Source organism: Zophobas morio, unplaced genomic scaffold, assembly GCF_036711695.1.
Source record: "Zophobas morio isolate AGI-343-1 ecotype UQ-CSIRO unplaced genomic scaffold, CSIRO_AGI_Zmor_V1 ptg000002l, whole genome shotgun sequence".
NCBI lineage: Eukaryota > Metazoa > Arthropoda > Insecta > Coleoptera > Tenebrionidae > Zophobas > Zophobas morio.
In genome coordinates, this window is record NW_026972107.1 from 17838590 (window position 1) to 17856645 (window position 18056).

An 18056-nucleotide genomic window follows, 5' to 3' on the forward strand; every position below is an offset into this window, starting at 1 on the left:
CCTGCAAACTGGGATACACTTCCCCCGCTAACAATAGCAGTAATAAAACTAGTTATTGTAAGCGAAGTGAACGATTTTAACCCTTAGAGATGAGTGGCAGCTGTCATAACAAGGTAGCATGGGTTGTTTTACAAGTTGCATATCTTTTAAAATAGAAATTTTCTTGAGGTGTGGTGGAGCCTTAAGTATAAGTGGAGCTGGACTAAGTGAATATCCTGCCACGTGTTTTATAGAAACATTTTATGATGAAAACATTGCAGTAGAAACATGAACTGTTAAAAATTTTAACATGAACTATATAAGAATTTACAGACAACAAAACAAAAATAACACGTGTTGATGGAATAGTGAGTTTTACACATTTCAAATTAGACAAACCTTAATAATATGATATTGCACTAATTGTCCTCGTTGGGGAACACTCTAGCGTCGAATGCGACTCATTTTTGTTTAAACAACTACCCATTTAGGAAATTTCAAACTAAATTAGACGTACCCTTAATTTTAACACTGCGTTTTCACTGCACTTACTAAACAAGAGAGATATTTTTTTATTGTTCTTCAGATGTGATAACAAACATTTTATTTTCGAAATCAAAAAAACAAAAGATACCATAGATATAAATCAGTTTTTTTTTAATTGTGCTAGTTTCTCGTAAAACTTTTCTTTTGAAATTGGAGATAAACAATTCTCGTTAATATTTTTTAATGAGTATATGAATTTTATCACCCTGACCACAGTGGTCGCCCCCATACAACTTCCATATTTAATTGGTAAAATATGATAGCGACGAATACACTCAATTTTATAGTATATTGTTTTTCTGTAAAAAAAAATCCTTTTTGATTTGTGTATCTTAAATACTTTGTTTTTTGAGGCAAAGATCAAAACAATTAACGCCAGTTATACTAGGTATTTTCAGTTTTTTAGATGCAGTGCCTAAGCAAGTTTCTTTTGATCAAACTCTGACGCTATACGGCTGCTCCTGTAACCACTGAATTATAGAGGCTCTAAAATTAGCCCAAGAAAATTGCACCCTTCTATTTAGAAAAATGTTTGATGACGTCATATTGTCTCCACAAGAATAGTTAATAGGCAGTCTGGTAATTATTGGAAAATACATAGAACATCTTACTTACCCGATTCTTAATAGCATGGAGGTGCAGATTATCGTCAAAAAAAATTTAACTTAAATTTTTTGTATATCTTCAAATTAACAGATAGTGATCGAAAAAAAGACCTCTAGTTAAGCCATGAAACTAATTTTTAAACTAACAATGGCAACACGAACGCGTTCCTTGTTCCGTTTGACAGTTCCGATCAAATATAATAGGTAACTCAAATGATTAAATAGTTGCATCATTATTTTAAAATGAATTTTATGCTCTACCAGAGGAATTTTTTCTCTAATCATATTATATCTATAACATATAAAAGTGTTTGAATGCGGTACTTTACGACATTGCATGAAAATTATAAATTTTAACTTGTACTGTTTACGTACAGACCACGAAAGTAAAAAAATAGCCGCTATTCTAATGAATTAAATACATATTAACATTCACAGCCACATTTATTCAACACCAAATTAAACTGACAGTTTTGTTAACACGATAAATAAGTAAATTTACTCATACATATGTACATGAATAAAATCACACATATTTAATTATGCCACAAACCTTGAATCATTTTATCAGATACAACTCTGTTACAATTATTCGCCATTTCAAATACAATAATTTGTATCAATTGTCATAGTCACTTTTGGAATTTTAATATTATTTCTATCTTTCTTGTTAAGAAATAAATTGTAAATAAATCTAAAAACTAATAATGCCATACCAATATCAACTAATACACACTATAGTAAAAAAACGCTAAAACAAATGCTAGAAAAGGCCATTATTCTCTGTTTTGATATCATGATTCCTCTTGGCAGTGCTTTCATTTTGATGAATTTTTCTGTGTGTTGCTAAAGCGCCTGATTGGGCAAATGCATGACCACAAACCATACAAACATAAGGTTTTTCACCAGTGTGGGTCCTAATATGAGCTTTTAATCCTTGACTTTCTGTAAAACTTTTACCACAAAAACTGCAAACATGCGTTCTTTCGCCATTGTGGCTTCTCATATGCACTTTTAAGTGGCTGGATGTGGTATAACTTTTAAAACACACTGCACAGCTAAACGGTTTCTCGCCTGTATGTGTTCTCATATGGGTAACTAAATCTCCAGATCTTGCACATGCTTTCCCGCATACCTAAAATATTGATTTTGTCAAGTTTCTTTCTGATTATACATATCACATGCATACACTACAAATATATGGTTTATATCCAGTGTGTACTCTTAAATGCATTTCTAGTTGACTATTTTGGGCAAACCTTTTCTTGCAAATTGAACACACGTATGGTAATTCTCCTGTATGTTGTCTCATGTGTATGGATACATAGTGACTCTAAAATCAATATTTTTCAACAGATTGAAAGAGATAAATTTTAACAAACCTGTGTGAATGATTTACCACAAACAGGACATAGGTAAGGTCTTTCCCCACTGTGTATTCGAAGATGTTTTTTTAATACAAACGAATGAGAGAAACATTTATCACAAATTTTACACACATATTTTTTCTCACCAGAATGTGATTTACTATGAGATCTTAATCCATTAGGATCCGAAAACCTTTTTCCACATATATCACATTTAATAGGTTTTTCTCCTGTGTGAGTCCTCATATGGACAGCCAAAACATTTGCCTCATAAAATCCTTTACCACAAACAGTACATAAATGACGCTTTTCACCCCGATGTTTCCTTAAATGTCTAGTTAAACTACCAGATTCTGTAAACGTATGTGAACAAAGTTCACATTTAAAAGGTTTTGATTTGAAATGTATCCGAACGTGACGTTTTAAAACTTTCAAACTATTAAATGCTTTATCACAAATTGTACACTTTGGAACACCGTCTTTCGGATGAGCTACTTTATGTAATATCAGATCATCCTCTAAGTTAAAACCTTCTGAACAAATATCACAATGAAAGCTAAACTTTTTACTCGATTTTCGACCTTTCCTTTGATGATGAGATTCCTCCACTTTCGGGCAATCCTCAGACACATCCGTTTTGGGGTCGTCGCAGTTATTTTCCGTGAAATCAATTTTAAACAATTCGTCGAGCTTTAGGTCCAAATCGTCAATTTCATAAGGGTTAAGGAGATGCTGTCGTAATATGTTATTAGATTTAACACAAACGTTTTTAAACGAGTGGGCACTTATTAGTAGGTTTTTACACTTAATACAAATGGATTGTGGCAGTTTATCGTCAATATCGAACTAAAACAACTCATAAACAGAAGTTTGTTTGAATTAACCTCAAAATTTTACCTCTAGTGATGTACAAAATAAAAACATGTCTTTTAATTCTGAATCTAAATACGACATTGCCTCGTTATCTTCCGATAAACATGCTCTGCACATTCTTTCTAGACTGGTATTATTTATATCGAAATTATTCATTATTATTGTTGACATGAAATAGGAGGCGTCAATGGTGTCAAACGTCACATTATAATAACCAATAATAAGGGAAATGTCAATGTCAATCTCTTTCTCACACACGCTCATATAAATAAAGGTACGCTTACACGTCGCTACTGAAATGATGAAACACTATTTTGTGTAATATTTAATACATATTTAAATATTTTATGTTATCAAATAGCAAATAGCACAGTCGAAGACATTAATTTGGTTGTCTCAAGGTTGCACTCTAAAATGCAAAATTGTAAATTTTAGTTGTGTAATAGACCACTATTTAAAAATGTTACTATGTTATCAATTTCATTCATTTCAAATAACTACAGTGTAATGAAACATTGGAAAAATTTTATACTAAAGTACTGTAGAGTTTTAAATAACATATATCTACTGTGGTGCAAATTATCCCAAATTTGTGATAAGTGTTTCAGAAAAAATTGCTATCACAAAATTACTAATGGGTCATGTAATATAGGTAATATACATATAACTAGGTATGTGTAATATGTACACAATTTGTATCACTTTTAAGTCACAAGTGTGAAACTACATAGCAGGGGATGCCGGCGAGCACTAACCTAGTAACTAGTAAGCTAGTAAGTAAAGAAGTTAAACAACGTCAGAACTTGTTATCGTCAAAAATTATGCAATAGAATACTTATAAAAATAAAAACTCTGTAAAGTTTTATTCATATAAATATGTAGATACATACAACAATATTAATGTTATAATTTATAAGAACCTGATGCTGCTTTTAGCACTGCACAACAATATTGTTGAATGCATTCTCCCCTAAACAAGTATAAACTAAGCTAGATAATAATTAGAGTCAGATAGATATTTGTCGGACCTGATTAGTGTAATATTACTAATATCATATAATATAATCAGTGACTGGAACAATTACTTTTCAAAAGTCCCAGTAAACACGAAACATTTATGAAACATTACGAAACATCCCAAACGCGTATAATTTGAAACGTTCCAGTGTAACATTTCATAAACAAACGTGCAACCTAAATAGAAACGTTTCAGGCACATTTTTGCTGAAACGTTTCTCAAACGTTCCTCTTGAGACGCATTTAAAACATTCTTCAGAGCGCTTGCGCACTGCAATTTTGACAGAGGAGTATTTTGTTATTGCGCATCGTGCTAGAACGACGGATTCCCGCGAAACGTTCGTGTTTTGTGAAAAAATAAGTACCATAAAGGTTCTTGAATCGGTATTAGTTTATCGTATTAACGTATAATAACCTACTGTATATTAAAGGTACTATTTTTATTAGTACATCATATGTATATGTGATTTGCGTAGTTGTAGCGTCAACATATATGTCGGAACAACATGTCGCAAGAGGAAAAAGAATTACTTGAAGAAAGGCATGTAAGTAGCTTATTCTCTAATCGAACAAATAAACTTGTGGTCAGTAAACGGCATCTCCGAAGATTAGTACGTAACAATATTTGCAAGCCATACACCCACGGATCCACAAAGAGTACAAGTACTGATTTAAAATTAAGTAGCCAAATTTGCAGTGTAAAACACCAAAATAAATTCAACGTGCAATTGTGTAATCATCTTGATCCCGCAAAAAATATTCCATCGGCAAATTGTTACAGTATTGCTGTTGCCTCATCCGTTGATGACACGTATTGTGAACGTCGGCGATTTTCGCCGCCGCAGAAATCAACACAAGAAATAAATAGCTTCACATCTGACTTTACTCTTAATAATGAATTGCCATTTCTTGACACTCATGAAAATCCAGCTCATGAACGCCCGAATAATACTTTCGTGAATGATATTCGTAATTGGATACTTCAATACCGAACATTGCTCTCTCAACAAGCTATTAATGATTTGCTGCAAATTTTAAGACAAGGTGGTTACAATTTACCCAAAAACGCTAGAACTCGATTGCAAACGCCCAGATCATGTAATATTATTGATGTACTTGAAGGACATTATTATCACTTCGGGGTTGCGCGTGGAATTTTAAATAATTTAACTGATGTCCAGACAGTAAAAGCGAACGATATTTTAAAACTCAGTTTAAACATAGATGGGTTGCCACTGACTAAAAGCTCTACTAGTCAATTTTGGCCCATATTATTATCAATAGAGTCAAGATTATCGCCTCCATTTATTTGTGGAATATATCACGGTATGAAAAAACCAAGCGATGTTAGTCAGTTCTTAAATGAATTTGTCCAAGAATTCAAATTTTTAGAGCTAAATGGTTTAGAGGTTGGCAAAACAAAAATTTTTCCTAGGATTTCTAAGATTATCTGCGATGCTCCTGCCAAGGCATTCATTTTAGGTGTCAAGGGTCACACAGGCTACCATGGTTGTACGAAATGTATTGATCAAGGCGAGTACATAAATGGCAGAGTAACTTTTCAGAGTTTGGTTTCTCCGTTGCGCACAGATGATTCCTTCAAAAACAAAGAAGATGATTTTCATTTGTATAATAGTCCACTTGAAAATTTAAACGTAGGGCTTGTTAGTAACGTATGTTTGGACTACATGCATCTTGTGTGCTTAGGTGTGATGAAACGGCTAGTACTTTTTTGGGTGAAAGGTAAAAAAGATGTTAGAATTCCTGACTCGAAAATGGCCATTTTATCTAAAAACATCTTGAAGCTTAAAAAAGTTATACCTATAGAATTTGCAAGAACTCCTAGAAGTCTTCTCGAAGTCGATCGTTTTAAAGCAACAGAATTTAGACAACTGTTGCTGTATACAGGACCAATAATATTAAAGGATGTTTTACCCCGAGACAAATTTTTACATTTCATGTCGTTACACACGGCTATTCGTTTTCTGTGTTCACCTGAATTGTATCTTAAATATAACAACTCAGCTTGTGATTTATTACGTTATTTTGTAAAAAATTTTGGTGCATTATATGGGAAGGAATTTGTTTCTTATAATGTACACAATTTAATACATTTGCCAAATGACTGCTTGCTTCATGGTAATTTGGATGACTTTAGCGCTTTCAAATATGAGAATTATTTATACAATATTAAAAAAAATGGTCAAAACTTCACGTCGACCATTACAACAAATTGTTTGCAGGCTGACCGAAAGACTACAATTAAATGAGAAGACTGGTGTCAGTTATCCCCAACTAGAATATGAAGTAGAAAATCAACTGAATGAAAATATTACATGCTTTAAGAAATTAAAATTGAAAAATTTTCAAATTATAATAAATGACAAAGATAACTTTGTCCTTTTAAGTGATAACAGTATATTTTGTGTCAAGTATATTGCTAAAAATTTCAACAATAACATTTTTCTTTATGGCAAAAAATTATATCTGCTATCATCATTGTACACTGAACCTTGCAATTCTCAAGAATTTTTTAATATAGTAACAACACAAAACCATTTATCTCAAGATTTGTGTAAGATACAGTGTGACGATATTAAACAAAAATGCCTGAAGTATATCATCAATGAAGAAACGTTGGTTTTTATACCACTATTGCATAACGAGAAACAATAAATCACGTTCATCAGGTTCGTACTTGTTAATCTAATTATCTTTTAATTATAAATTTATTTTGTATAAGACGAAACTGGTGTGTATGCAGTAAAAAATTATGAACTAAAATTTGTACTGGTGTCACGAAAAACTAGGGCAGCTATTTATAACATACTGTTGTAATATTTTAGAAAATTTTAAGCAGCATCACTAAGGTTGTAAAGTCTTTGTGATTTTACGGTTAACCATATATGCTTTTGCTGTTATTTATTAAGTATTTGTAAAAAGTATATTGGCCGAAGTTAATTTAAGGCATAAATAAAATTAATTACATTTTTAATACCAGCTAAAATTTCATAATGCTGATGAAAGAAATAGTTTTTACGCTAACAATTCCTACTTACAGTAGTCTTATCATTATAATTATCGTTTTAGTCTTCGTTTCTTTTTATTTGATTTGCTACTTAGATCAGCCCAGAAGTAAAACTACGATTGTGGGATATTTACTTACAACTAATAATATTTAAACATCATTCGTACAGCAATTGGTGTTTCATCAGAAATGAAAATAATCATTATAGCACTAAAATAGTGCTTGTTCTCTCTCGTTAATTTGTCGTTCCTGTGGACTGTTGTTGAATTCACCAAGGACGACGATTATCGGGAAATATCCTGCATTCCCAACAATTGGGTCTTCAGCAAAAACGACGAAGTATTTTCGTTTTGGCAGAAGAGGAATATACGAAAACATATCAAAAATGCAACTCCCCCAGAAAAGCAATGGGACGTTTGGCCGGCAAGGGTAATGCTTAAAAATAGCGGTATGCATATTTTTTCGCGTTGTTACGTACTGTTTTTAACATTTTAATTATAGTATCATATAAGGAAGCTATTTCCTTTGAGAAAAAAAATGAAAAGGTAACTGAGTCAGAGGGAGAAGAAGTTCGTTCCAAGAAACGCAAACGAAAGGCAATTTGTCTTAAGGATTTTATAACTGATGTACTAGAAGAAGAGGAAGATGATCAAATTCCACCTCCGCCAAAAATTATTAAAGGTAAAATAGTACATAAAGTTTAAGTATGTCGCTTTAATTTTTATATTGTGTGGAAAAAACCGTTTGTGTTTCAGCACCACCTTCGCCAGCTACGACAGTGCCTTCACGATCCCTAAATGATATTTGTATGTTAAAAACGAAGTGTGTTGTGTAATTTTTTATGTTTCATGATTTTAGTATCTGCCAAATCCTATGGTGACATTGCCACTACTTCTGGTGATACTTGTACGATAGATGACTAATAGAGTACGGTGCCAATCAATACATTTCGGACACTAATGTCATTTCATTGTCATGAGTCTAATTTAACTACATGCAAATTTTGACGTGACAGTAAATTTGAAGTCCGAAATTTATTCGCCGGCCTTGTACATCTAATCGTTCATTTATATATTTGTTGTTCTGTTTTAGTATCAGTAAGAAGCTTGGAACGTAATAATAATGATTCACCTGCGACCTGTACGTAGATTACAATATCAAAACGTCGTACTTTAAGTTTTTAATTTTGTAGTATCGTTAGGTTCAGAAGTTAATACTTCTCCACAAGACTCCTTAATCATTACTGAACCATGTAATGTTGATGGTAAGTTTAAATAAAATTGAAACTGAAAATTACACATAGCTATTATATTTGTAGATCAAATTGTAGACAAACTAAATGAAATTATAAGAAAAACCACTCGGGTAGAAATTATGGTGAAAAGATTATTACAAAAAATTAGTAATGATCCTACACATACCCCATTACATAATACTGACAGTATTAGTAATACATGTATACAACCTTTTACAAAGTACCGGCTGTTATGTGAATACGAAGAAAGATTAAAATCTGGCGAGGACGCCAGAAAAGAACTGGTAAATATGCAATATCTAATGTGTTCATACGTATATATTTAAAATTTAAATCAAATAATTAGGACAACATTTTCCGCTTATGTGGAGGCAACTCCACTAAAGAAAATATAAAAAGGGGTTTGCGCCGCATATTTGATGATAAATTGGCTCGTAAATGCTCTTGGCTGGGTAGAAAAAATAATTTTCAAGTGTCTAACTTGATCATTATGGATGTACTAAAAAGTAATAATATGTATGTGTTTATTATTTTTATTGATTTAAAGTACATTTTAGATGCAGTTCGAAAAAATTTTCCGTTATTAACCGACAAAATATTTGAATTAACTGTTTCTACATGGCTGAGACAAGCAAATCTTCGCTTCACGAGAAAACTTGAGAAATAGTTGTATGTATAACTTTAACTTCCTGTCAGTATTTTTTTATATTTTTTGTATTTTGTTTTATTTTAACTGTGCACTTTGTAAGTTACTTTTGTTTAAAATTACCATATCATATATGTAATAAATACATATTCCAAAAAATTGAGTAGTATTATTCAGTGTTTATTTTATTTATTAAAAGAATTTTTTATTTAGTTATTTATGTATGTTTGTGGATTTAATGAATTCTACTAAAAGATATTAAAAAATAATATTTTGTTGAGGTCGTGATAAAAGAAGCCCGTATTTCGAACCCCAAACCAAATTTCAGTAGGTAAGTATATATGATAATATAATCCACATACACATATGTATATATGTCTAGTATTAAATTATAGCATAGCTATTAAAAATATACAGGTATTAATTTCTTGGTGAAACATTCTTGATACCTAAAAAGATGTTTTATACAAGATGTTTCAAAGCTGTTTTAAAAACATTTCACATGAAATGTTTCAAAGAGGTTTCACATGAAACGTTTCAAATGAAACATAATAAGGGTAGGACATTTTTGGTTGCCGGGATGTTCCAGAAATGTGTCCAGGCTCTGTGAGAAACGTTTCATGTTTCTGAATGATTGTTTTTGACACATTTCAGACACATAAAAAGGTTTACTGGGATAATGCATTGCAATTACTCATTATTCACTAGAAACAATAGCAATTCATTACAATTACAAATTACTTTTTTTAAAGGAATTCATTACAATAATTACTCATTATTTTTAGATATTTGTTGGGGGTCATCTTTTCTCTTTACCCCACATAATAGCTGCAGTATTTATTTACCGCGTATTATAACATCGAACTAACAGTTTATTCACAACTAGTATAGGGCAACATGTTACATATTTTACCAAAAATCAAAGAGCTGATTCTTTTGCGCCTAATTTCATTCCACTCTAGCTACAAATAAAAGTTTGATGCCAACTGCAACAATTTTTAAACAAAAATTTGCATTGGTGGGAGATTTCTTGGCTATGTTTAAATGAATCGTAAATATTAGTCCACCGATAATTACCTGCGGACGCAAATCTTTAAATCTTTAATAAAAAGGATGTTCTTAAATACTTAGAAGGGGGCTACAAGATAATGTAAACTTAAAAGTCTGTTTTTAATTGCCTCTTACTTGGCGTTGTGACTTACAGAATAAATTTGGAAAACCATAGAAGGTGGACATTCTCATAAAATTTTATTGTCGGATTATGAGGGGTTTAATAAAATGGCTAAAGTTTGTTTGACCACAAATTTTAAATATTCTGCACCTGTTTAGTTAATTATTTATTAAGATCTTTTATTTCTATAAAGCGCAATGGAGTTTTTAATACAATTTCGACTAATGTACCTTTTTGAAAATTTAAAATTGATCCATAAATAGAGAAAACCAGATAATCTCATACTCATCACAATTTTAACGCGTTGCAGTTTTTTTTTTTTGACAGCAAAATTTAAAAAACGGAAAAGCAGTCTAGGTAGGGTTTAGGTGATGAAGAGCTTATGTATATTATGGTTGCCTGGTTTCCTAACAAATTCTGTCCTAAACTCGTTTTAGATTTTAACTCCCTACTGTGTTAATCTTCTCTTTGTGGGGACGGACTAGGTATAATAATCCTAGCAGATCAGGTCAGTATTTGGGTTAAACGTAATTGCAAAAAGAAATTGTAAAAGTGACTGAATTAAGTAATTTGTTACATTAGCTCATTACTTGAAAAGGAAATGAATTACAGTAATGCGTTACTTGTAATTGAATTACTTCCAACCATTGCTTTTAGTATTGCACAACAATATTGTTGAATCCGTTCTCCCCTAAACAAGTATAAACTAAGCTAGCTAATTAGAGTCAGATAGCTATTTGTCGGACTTGAGTTATCGAAGATGACCGCGGACCGGATTAGTGTAATATCACTAATATCATATAATATAATTAGTATCAATTAAGAATGATTGAGGCTAAACTTCGTAGTTCTATGAATCAGAACTATTGAGTTCTGAAACTTGGCATTTGTTTTTAGATTCGCAGAATTCGCGAAAATTGCGATTAACAAGACAATTAAAGAAGGTTAAATTTTTAATTAACATTGTTAAATGAGAAATGTAAATGTGTTGATAAGTAATTATCACACTTCCAATGAGACGCCACTTATGAAGCGAAACCTAGTTCAATATATAGAAAAAGATTTTTGTTTAATGGTATAATTTGACACCTGTTGGGAACTGATTCAAAAACAAATTTTGAAATTATAATTTTATAATCGATCCTTTATTTTCAGATTAATTATATGAAAATATGTGAAGCGCTTCCCTGAAAAAACTACATGTATATTTCAAATTTTATACAAAACCAGAAGTAAACCTTCTGTTGCATAAAACCTCAAATGTTTTACTGTTAAAATTTTATCTTGTTTAATGCAATTGACCTAAATATATTTTACAAAATAGTGCTGATTAACCTAAACAAAATCTGCGATTTCATGTCGTGACATACAGCTTTAGACGAATATAGGAGCCTAATTCATACAAAATAAAGCTTCTAATCTGTCCAGTGAAGCTATTTTTGCTTTTTATCATTTTGTATGTGTTAAATTTTATTGATTTGAGTATTTTAGTTCTAAAATAAAGACTGGATTTTCCGCCAACTCTGTCACCGTAGGTCTACTTTCATCCTGTTTCATGCATATGAATTAATTCAAATGAAACTCGATGAACACGACATATCGGAGGTTTCTTCCCCCAAAAACCACAATCCGTCCCTTTCAGTTTATTTTTGTGTATGTATAAAACGTCCACATAATTTTACACACTTGGATACATACGACGATAAAAAATTGTAATTTTTTTGATACGCGAAACAGCTACTTATACAGCAAGAAATAGAGGTGTTCAAGCGTGAGATTATCCACTGAAATATGCTTCAGTGTATTCCAACCGCGCCAATAAAAAATTTTGTACCTCCAAATTAGAATTAAACTATGTTCCAATCAGTTTCGGAAATTGTAATTTTAATAGTAATTATAGTTGGTATTAAGAAGAAGTAAGTAATAAAGAAAGATAATAAGCAGTAAACAATATAGGTAACAGTGTTCCTCAAACTGCGGGATGATCCTCAAAGGCATCACATGTTTTTTGAGGGTGTTAACAGTTATGACATAGTATTTGAGTAATAGATTTTACTTTGTCTAAAAAGGGTCCTTTTGAAAGTCCAGGACAACAAGTTGTTTCTATTTGTTGTAGGGTAGTAGTACTTAAGTAATCGATATTTTTAAACAATGCTGCATTAGAAATCTGTCCGGCTAGAAATCCACTAGTTGCATTTTAATTATTTACATGCTACCTTACTTACACAACGTTTTTATTTATACTACTGCTTTCACTTAATGCACAGAATTATTTTTTTGTAAGGCTCTACAAGTAAATATCTATTTTCAATTTTCATTTTAAAATAAAAAAAATATATTTTTGTAGTACTACACCGTTTATGATGATGGCACAACACTCGACGACCTTAACTCAAATGAGACAAGCACGAGAACGTGAAAGCAGCAAAAATGAGGTCGTATAATGTCTTCGGTATTTTCACTTGCGGCAGCACCAGGCAGCGGTCTTACAACAAATGAAATAAAATGTTTTAGCAGTTCGTGAGTGAAATATCCTGTAAAACTGTGTTAAGGTGAGTACTTATTGTTTATTTTTATGTTTTGGTCATTGTGTTTAAAAATTAAAAAGTGAGCGCGTGCTTCTCTAATAGAATGTTAGCTTCTTTATATTCCGCATGACGATTTCCTAACTTAATTCCAAGAACTGTCTTTACGCAGTGTCAGATTACCCATTCATGGCACATTTTTCCAAGCAGTGTTAAAAGAAAATAAAACCATATTTTTCTTGTAGTTTGCCGTTGTTCCTGGAGAAAATCATTTTAAAGAAATCATGTCAAAATTTTACCGAAATGTTAAAATTGTGAAAACAGTGACACGAAACCGTTCGGAATCAGTAATCTCGTCACCAAGTTTCTGCCCCCACGTTGAAGAATTAAGTGCTGCCAAACCTTACTCGGAAATACCTGGTCCCAAACCCATACCGATACTAGGAAATACATGGCGACTTTTGCCCATTATAGGTCAGTACGATATTTCGGATGTGGCAAAACTGTCGAAACTATTCTACAAGGAATATGGGAAAATCGTTAAACTGTCGGGACTGGTTGGAAGGCCTGACTTATTATTTATTTATGACGCCAATGAAATTGAAAAAATATATAGACAAGAAGGGCCGACACCATTCAGACCTTCAATGCCTTGCTTAGTAAGGTATAAGAGCGTCGTAAGGAAACAATTTTTTGGAGACTTGGCTGGAGTTGTCGGAGTGTAAGGCCACATCTAATTAAAAAAAAATTGTGTACATTTTTTCATTTCAGACATGGTGAACCTTGGAGGGAATTCCGTAGCAAGGTACAAAAACCTATTCTTCAAATTCAGACTGTTAAGAAATATATTCAACCAATTGAAACAGTCACAACCGACTTCATTCAAAGGTAAGTTCAATGATAAAGTAAATTCCAATTTTAATTTTTTGTGTTTAACAAGAATGATGGAAATGAAAAATGACGCTGAAGAAATGCCGGCGGATTTTGACAATGAAATTCACAAATGGGCGTTAGAATGTAAGACAATTCCAGTTGCAGTTTTTCAAACATATAATGTCAATATTTTAGGCATAGGAAGAGTTTCTTTGGATGTCAGATTAGGTTGCTTGGACCCTAATTTACCGGCAGATTCCGAACCCCAAAAAATTATCGAGGCGGCAAAATATGCCTTAAGAAACGTAGCTCTTTTAGAATTGAAATTCCCTTTTTGGAGATACATTCCAACACCCCTGTGGACAAAATACGTAGAAAATATGGATTATTTTGTAAAGTATGACAGCGAAGATAGTCAATCTTCCGATTTTACAGTAACATTTTTTTTTAGAATATGCATGAAACACATTGATGCAGCGATGGAGCGACTTAAATCCAAAACAGTGACTAATGAAAACGATCTTTCACTGGTCGAAAGAATTCTCGCCAATGAACCGGATCCTAAAACTGCATACATTTTAGCCTTGGATTTAATTTTAGTTGGAATTGACACCGTAAGTATTGCAACAAGTTACGAGTTTCGAAAGTGTACACAAAACAACACTACGCGTATTTGCATAAAATTAAGACGTGAGGTAATTAATTTATTCTTATTAACATATTTCAGATATCGATGGCTGTGTGTTCGATACTGTATCAACTGGCCACAAGACCAGAACAACAAGAAAAATTGTACAGGGAGCTTAAAAGAGTAATGCCCGATCCTAACACACCACTGAATACCAAATTATTAGATCAAATGGATTTTTTAAAAGCGTTTGTTAAAGAAGTGTTAAGGTTAATAACTGGTGTATTATTCGTACAAAAATTATTTTGTTGTTGTAGGGCTTACTCTACTGTGATCGGTAATGGAAGAACTTTGCAACAAGACACTATAATTCATGGATATAAGATTCCTAAAGGTATTCAAGTGGTATTTCCGACCCTTGTTACAGGAAGCATGGAAGAATTTGTAAGCCAGCCTGACGAATTTATTCCAGAACGTTGGCTGAAGAAGTCGGATGATTACAAAATTCATCCATTTGCTTCGCTACCTTATGGGTATGGAGCTCGTATGTGTTTAGGTAGACGATTTGCGGACCTCGAAATTCAGGTGTTGCTAGCTAAGGTGAACTATTTACATAAGGGAAACACAAAATTTTATTATTCTTTTTTCAGTTAATACGTTCCTATAAGTTGGAATATCATCACGAACCTTTGGAATATAAAGTTACCTTCATGTATGCGCCTGATGGCGAATTGCGCTTCAAAGTTATTAAACGAAAAGAATGATTACCAGTTGAATTTGTATAGTGTAAATTTAGTAGATTATACTGATTAGTGATTATTATAGAATAAATTAATGCTGTGGAAATAGAATTTTAATGATTTTTGTCTTGCTTTGAATGTTCTCAATGAACTTGCCTACACAACTATTAAGCAAACAGATAGTAACCTTGGCCTAGAAAGTAAATCGTTGATTGTAACATTAAACATTGCTTCATTAGATGTGTAAATGCCACAAGATAGCTACAAAGAACGCTAATGACCGCCTGTGAGATAAATAAAACATCCTTTACTTTACACATCTTTTTATTGTTCCGTCCTATTGGGAAAAATCATTTTGATATTCACGTGTGTAAATAAAAAACCAGTTACGTAAAAACGTGTTTACGACACTTTTATTTTATTGAAATGTGTAGGTACCACAAGTGGGGTTTATCACCGTTTGATAAATTTAAGTTTTAATGGCCCATTGGGAGTATACATGGGATGAATATAATAATCGAGCTTTTCATAGTGATACTCGATTTTATAGTTGGAGATTATCTGAAAACACACCAATAAATAAAAATAAAAAATTTGAATCACCACCTACTTTTGCCAAAACCGTTTGAATTTCTAAATCGGCAAACCTCCTCCCTAAACACATTCTTTTTCCAAACCCAAACGGCAAGGAAGCAAACGGATGGTGACTTTTACACAAATCCGAGGTCTTCAGCCACCTTTCCGGTAGAAACTCGTTACACCTTGGGAAATAATCTTCTAAATTGCTTATGACGCAATGTTGAAATATCACTTGAATCTGCAATCATTGTTATTAGAGAAGGTAATTGCTCTCTCTAAATTAATTACTCCTTTCGGTATCTGGTAACCTCCTATCACGCGATCGCTCGTTGTGCATCTACCATTACCGATTACTACCGGATACATTCTAAAAGCAAAATCGTTCCGTAAACACAAAGAATCAATTCACACCTTGCTGCGAACCTCATGGTTTCCTTAACGCAAGCTTTCAGATATTGCATTCGGTCTAATTTCTCATGAGTTAATTCAGTGTCACTGTCCGGTAATAATTTTTTAACTTCGTCGTAGAGATTTGCTTGTTTTTCCTGATGCAAAGAGAGCTGGTATAAAATAGAAGCAACGGCATTGGATGTCTGGAAGTAGATTGCGTGAATAAGCAAAGTACAAAAACAAGTAACTTTGTGGAAAAAGTACATGAATTTAAATTAGTTTGAATTAAGTGAAACGTGTAACTACGTGACTGTGTTATTTACAGTCAACAAGAAGGCGACAAGCAGGTAATTCTTGTATATAATGTATCTTGTCGCAAAATTTCTCATGATGGTGAGATAATTTGTGAAAGTGCACTTACGGTATCAATACCGACGAGAAACATATCCAAAGCTAAATTCGACGCAGTTTTGACATTATTGTCCATTTTCAAAACTCTTTGTAAAACAGATAGTTCTTGGTTATCCTGTTTGTCTAATTTATGCAAAGCAATGTCAATATGTTTTAATGTTATTCTAAAAATGAAAAAGTTAGTAATTACGTACTACACAATTAAAATTATTTATTACTCTCGTATGGTGTCTAAAGCTCGTAAATACGTCTTAAACGTTGGAGTACTCCATAACCTCCAGAAAGGTATTTTTAGCTCCAAAACTGGTACAAGCATGAAGAAAGTATGCACTGCATCAATTAGCCTTTGAGTGTCGGGGTGCGCATCACGATCCAAGCAACCAAGCCTCACATCTAAAGCAATCTTCGCGATTGCTATTACAACAATAAATCAATAATAAAAATGTTTTAATAACACCCATAATTGCATGCACTCACATTCTAAAGACCATTTGTGCACTTCGTTAAGAAAATCTTCAGGCACTTCATCATCCTCATTCTTAATGGCTTCAATCCTAAAAAATAAAAGTATTCATCTAAAGATACACGTGCGATACTTTCAAACTTTTGACTTACCTGTCTACCAATTCTTGCGAAGTGGCGGTAATGGACTTGACATACATTTTCGTAACGCGAGGTTGCAACATAATTTGGTTAACTCTGGATCTGAAATCCTGCCATTTCTCGCCGTGTCTGAATTGGTAACGTTATTAAAAATCATTTAGCAACATTCTTTGTGTTAAAGTAATTGCACAATACTCACACGGCAATTACACCACAGTTGTTGTCGCCGAAAAACTCTTTCCTGTATACGTGCTTGTAATAATTGAGTGAAGGCATGGACGGTCTAAAAGGTAAACTATCCTCTTGTCTAAAAACCTTTTCGATTTCGTCGGGATCGAAGAGGAACAGCATGTCAGGACGCCCCAACAGACCTTCCATTTTTACTATTTTTCCGTATTTTTCGTGAAGTTTTTTTGAAACTTTGTCGATATGTTCGGTTTGGAAGTCTCCTATATGATTAAAATTTCGATTATTAGAATTTATCATTTATAGCACAATACTAATTTTTTTATTACGTTACAATTTATTTTAAACTTACCAATAAAAGGAATAAACCTCCAAGTATTTCCTAAAAGTGGTATGGGCGTAGGTCCAGGCACATTTTCGTAAGGTATCGCACTTTCCCATTCTTCTAGTGAAGGGGTCGGTTCATCTGACAGAACAGTAAGCACATTTTGTCTGCTATTAGCGCAGGTATTAATTATCCGTTTAGTTATTTTCAAAAACTTCATTTTTAAAGAGAAAAAATGATATGTTATCTAGTTCGAAATGAAAGACATCTGACTTAATTTCATACACCATGACCGTAAAGTTTCGCCAA

The 18056-nt window shown here is 32.6% G+C and overlaps 5 protein-coding genes across 6 annotated transcripts; 3 read left to right on the forward strand and 2 right to left on the reverse strand.

The window, feature by feature from the left end:
- Nucleotides 1-1555: 1555 nt before the first annotated feature.
- Nucleotides 1556-3661, reverse strand: LOC135129238 (zinc finger protein 501-like). Its single transcript, XM_064056390.1, has 4 exons — nucleotides 3395-3661; nucleotides 2513-3343; nucleotides 2320-2463; nucleotides 1556-2265 (listed from the first exon to the last, which is right to left on the reverse strand). The coding sequence occupies exons 1-4, from the start codon at nucleotides 3632-3634 to the stop codon at nucleotides 1894-1896; spliced, it is 1587 nt and encodes a 528-aa protein (XP_063912460.1). The 5' UTR covers nucleotides 3635-3661; the 3' UTR covers nucleotides 1556-1893.
- Nucleotides 3662-4528: 867 nt separating this feature from the next.
- LOC135129201 (uncharacterized) lies at nucleotides 4529-7642 on the forward strand. Of its 2 annotated transcripts, none has more exons than XM_064056322.1 (2): nucleotides 4529-4818; nucleotides 4864-7642. In XM_064056322.1, the coding sequence occupies exon 2, from the start codon at nucleotides 4894-4896 to the stop codon at nucleotides 6655-6657; it is 1764 nt and encodes a 587-aa protein (XP_063912392.1). In that variant the 5' UTR covers nucleotides 4529-4818; nucleotides 4864-4893; the 3' UTR covers nucleotides 6658-7642. The 2 variants fall into 2 exon arrangements, with proteins under 2 accessions (XP_063912392.1, XP_063912402.1); XM_064056332.1 differs by having other exon boundaries at nucleotides 4870-7642.
- Nucleotides 7402-9465, forward strand: LOC135127875 (uncharacterized). Its single transcript, XM_064054577.1, has 10 exons — nucleotides 7402-7536; nucleotides 7635-7863; nucleotides 7917-8096; nucleotides 8171-8221; nucleotides 8274-8321; nucleotides 8508-8555; nucleotides 8608-8679; nucleotides 8734-8954; nucleotides 9017-9176; nucleotides 9228-9465. The coding sequence occupies exons 1-10, from the start codon at nucleotides 7402-7404 to the stop codon at nucleotides 9335-9337; spliced, it is 1254 nt and encodes a 417-aa protein (XP_063910647.1). The 3' UTR covers nucleotides 9338-9465.
- Nucleotides 9466-12854: 3389 nt separating this feature from the next.
- On the forward strand, nucleotides 12855-15375 carry LOC135129246 (probable cytochrome P450 301a1, mitochondrial). The gene is made up of 9 exons (XM_064056402.1): nucleotides 12855-13039; nucleotides 13258-13733; nucleotides 13784-13900; nucleotides 13953-14029; nucleotides 14081-14282; nucleotides 14337-14499; nucleotides 14613-14782; nucleotides 14831-15113; nucleotides 15164-15375. The coding sequence occupies exons 2-9, from the start codon at nucleotides 13297-13299 to the stop codon at nucleotides 15275-15277; spliced, it is 1563 nt and encodes a 520-aa protein (XP_063912472.1). The 5' UTR covers nucleotides 12855-13039; nucleotides 13258-13296; the 3' UTR covers nucleotides 15278-15375.
- Nucleotides 15376-15592: 217 nt separating this feature from the next.
- Nucleotides 15593-18056, reverse strand: LOC135129254 (probable cytochrome P450 49a1). The gene is made up of 10 exons (XM_064056414.1): nucleotides 17775-18056; nucleotides 17436-17685; nucleotides 17249-17365; nucleotides 17111-17187; nucleotides 16852-17047; nucleotides 16644-16797; nucleotides 16256-16425; nucleotides 16121-16199; nucleotides 15864-16070; nucleotides 15593-15814 (listed from the first exon to the last, which is right to left on the reverse strand). The coding sequence occupies exons 1-10, from the start codon at nucleotides 17965-17967 to the stop codon at nucleotides 15707-15709; spliced, it is 1551 nt and encodes a 516-aa protein (XP_063912484.1). The 5' UTR covers nucleotides 17968-18056; the 3' UTR covers nucleotides 15593-15706.

Excerpts from the sequence above, each read along its gene's own strand:
- LOC135129238 (XM_064056390.1), bottom strand. The coding sequence starts at position 3,634 with ATGAGCGTGTGTGAGAAAGAGATTGACATTGACATTTCCCTTATTATT. Across the intron at positions 3,344-3,394 it reads TATTTTGTACATCACTAGAG|TTCGATATTGACGATAAACT; the intron begins GTAAAATTTTGA and ends GAGTTGTTTTAG. Across the intron at positions 2,464-2,512 it reads GTGGTAAATCATTCACACAG|AGTCACTATGTATCCATACA; the intron begins GTTTGTTAAAAT and ends TATTGATTTTAG.
- LOC135129201 (XM_064056322.1), top strand. The coding sequence starts at position 4,894 with ATGTCGCAAGAGGAAAAAGAATTACTTGAAGAAAGGCATGTAAGTAGC.
- LOC135127875 (XM_064054577.1), top strand. The coding sequence starts at position 7,402 with ATGCTGATGAAAGAAATAGTTTTTACGCTAACAATTCCTACTTACAGT. Across the intron at positions 8,556-8,607 it reads TAATGATTCACCTGCGACCT|TATCGTTAGGTTCAGAAGTT; the intron begins GTACGTAGATTA and ends TTAATTTTGTAG. Across the intron at positions 9,177-9,227 it reads CATTATGGATGTACTAAAAA|ATGCAGTTCGAAAAAATTTT; the intron begins GTAATAATATGT and ends AGTACATTTTAG.
- LOC135129246 (XM_064056402.1), top strand. The coding sequence starts at position 13,297 with ATGTCAAAATTTTACCGAAATGTTAAAATTGTGAAAACAGTGACACGA. Across the intron at positions 13,734-13,783 it reads TTGGCTGGAGTTGTCGGAGT|ACATGGTGAACCTTGGAGGG; the intron begins GTAAGGCCACAT and ends TTTTCATTTCAG. Across the intron at positions 13,901-13,952 it reads ACAACCGACTTCATTCAAAG|AATGATGGAAATGAAAAATG; the intron begins GTAAGTTCAATG and ends GTGTTTAACAAG.
- LOC135129254 (XM_064056414.1), bottom strand. The coding sequence starts at position 17,967 with ATGAAGTTTTTGAAAATAACTAAACGGATAATTAATACCTGCGCTAAT. Across the intron at positions 17,048-17,110 it reads GCACAAATGGTCTTTAGAAT|CAATCGCGAAGATTGCTTTA; the intron begins GTGAGTGCATGC and ends TTGTTGTAATAG. Across the intron at positions 16,071-16,120 it reads GTTACCAGATACCGAAAGGA|ATTCAAGTGATATTTCAACA; the intron begins GTAATTAATTTA and ends CAATGATTGCAG.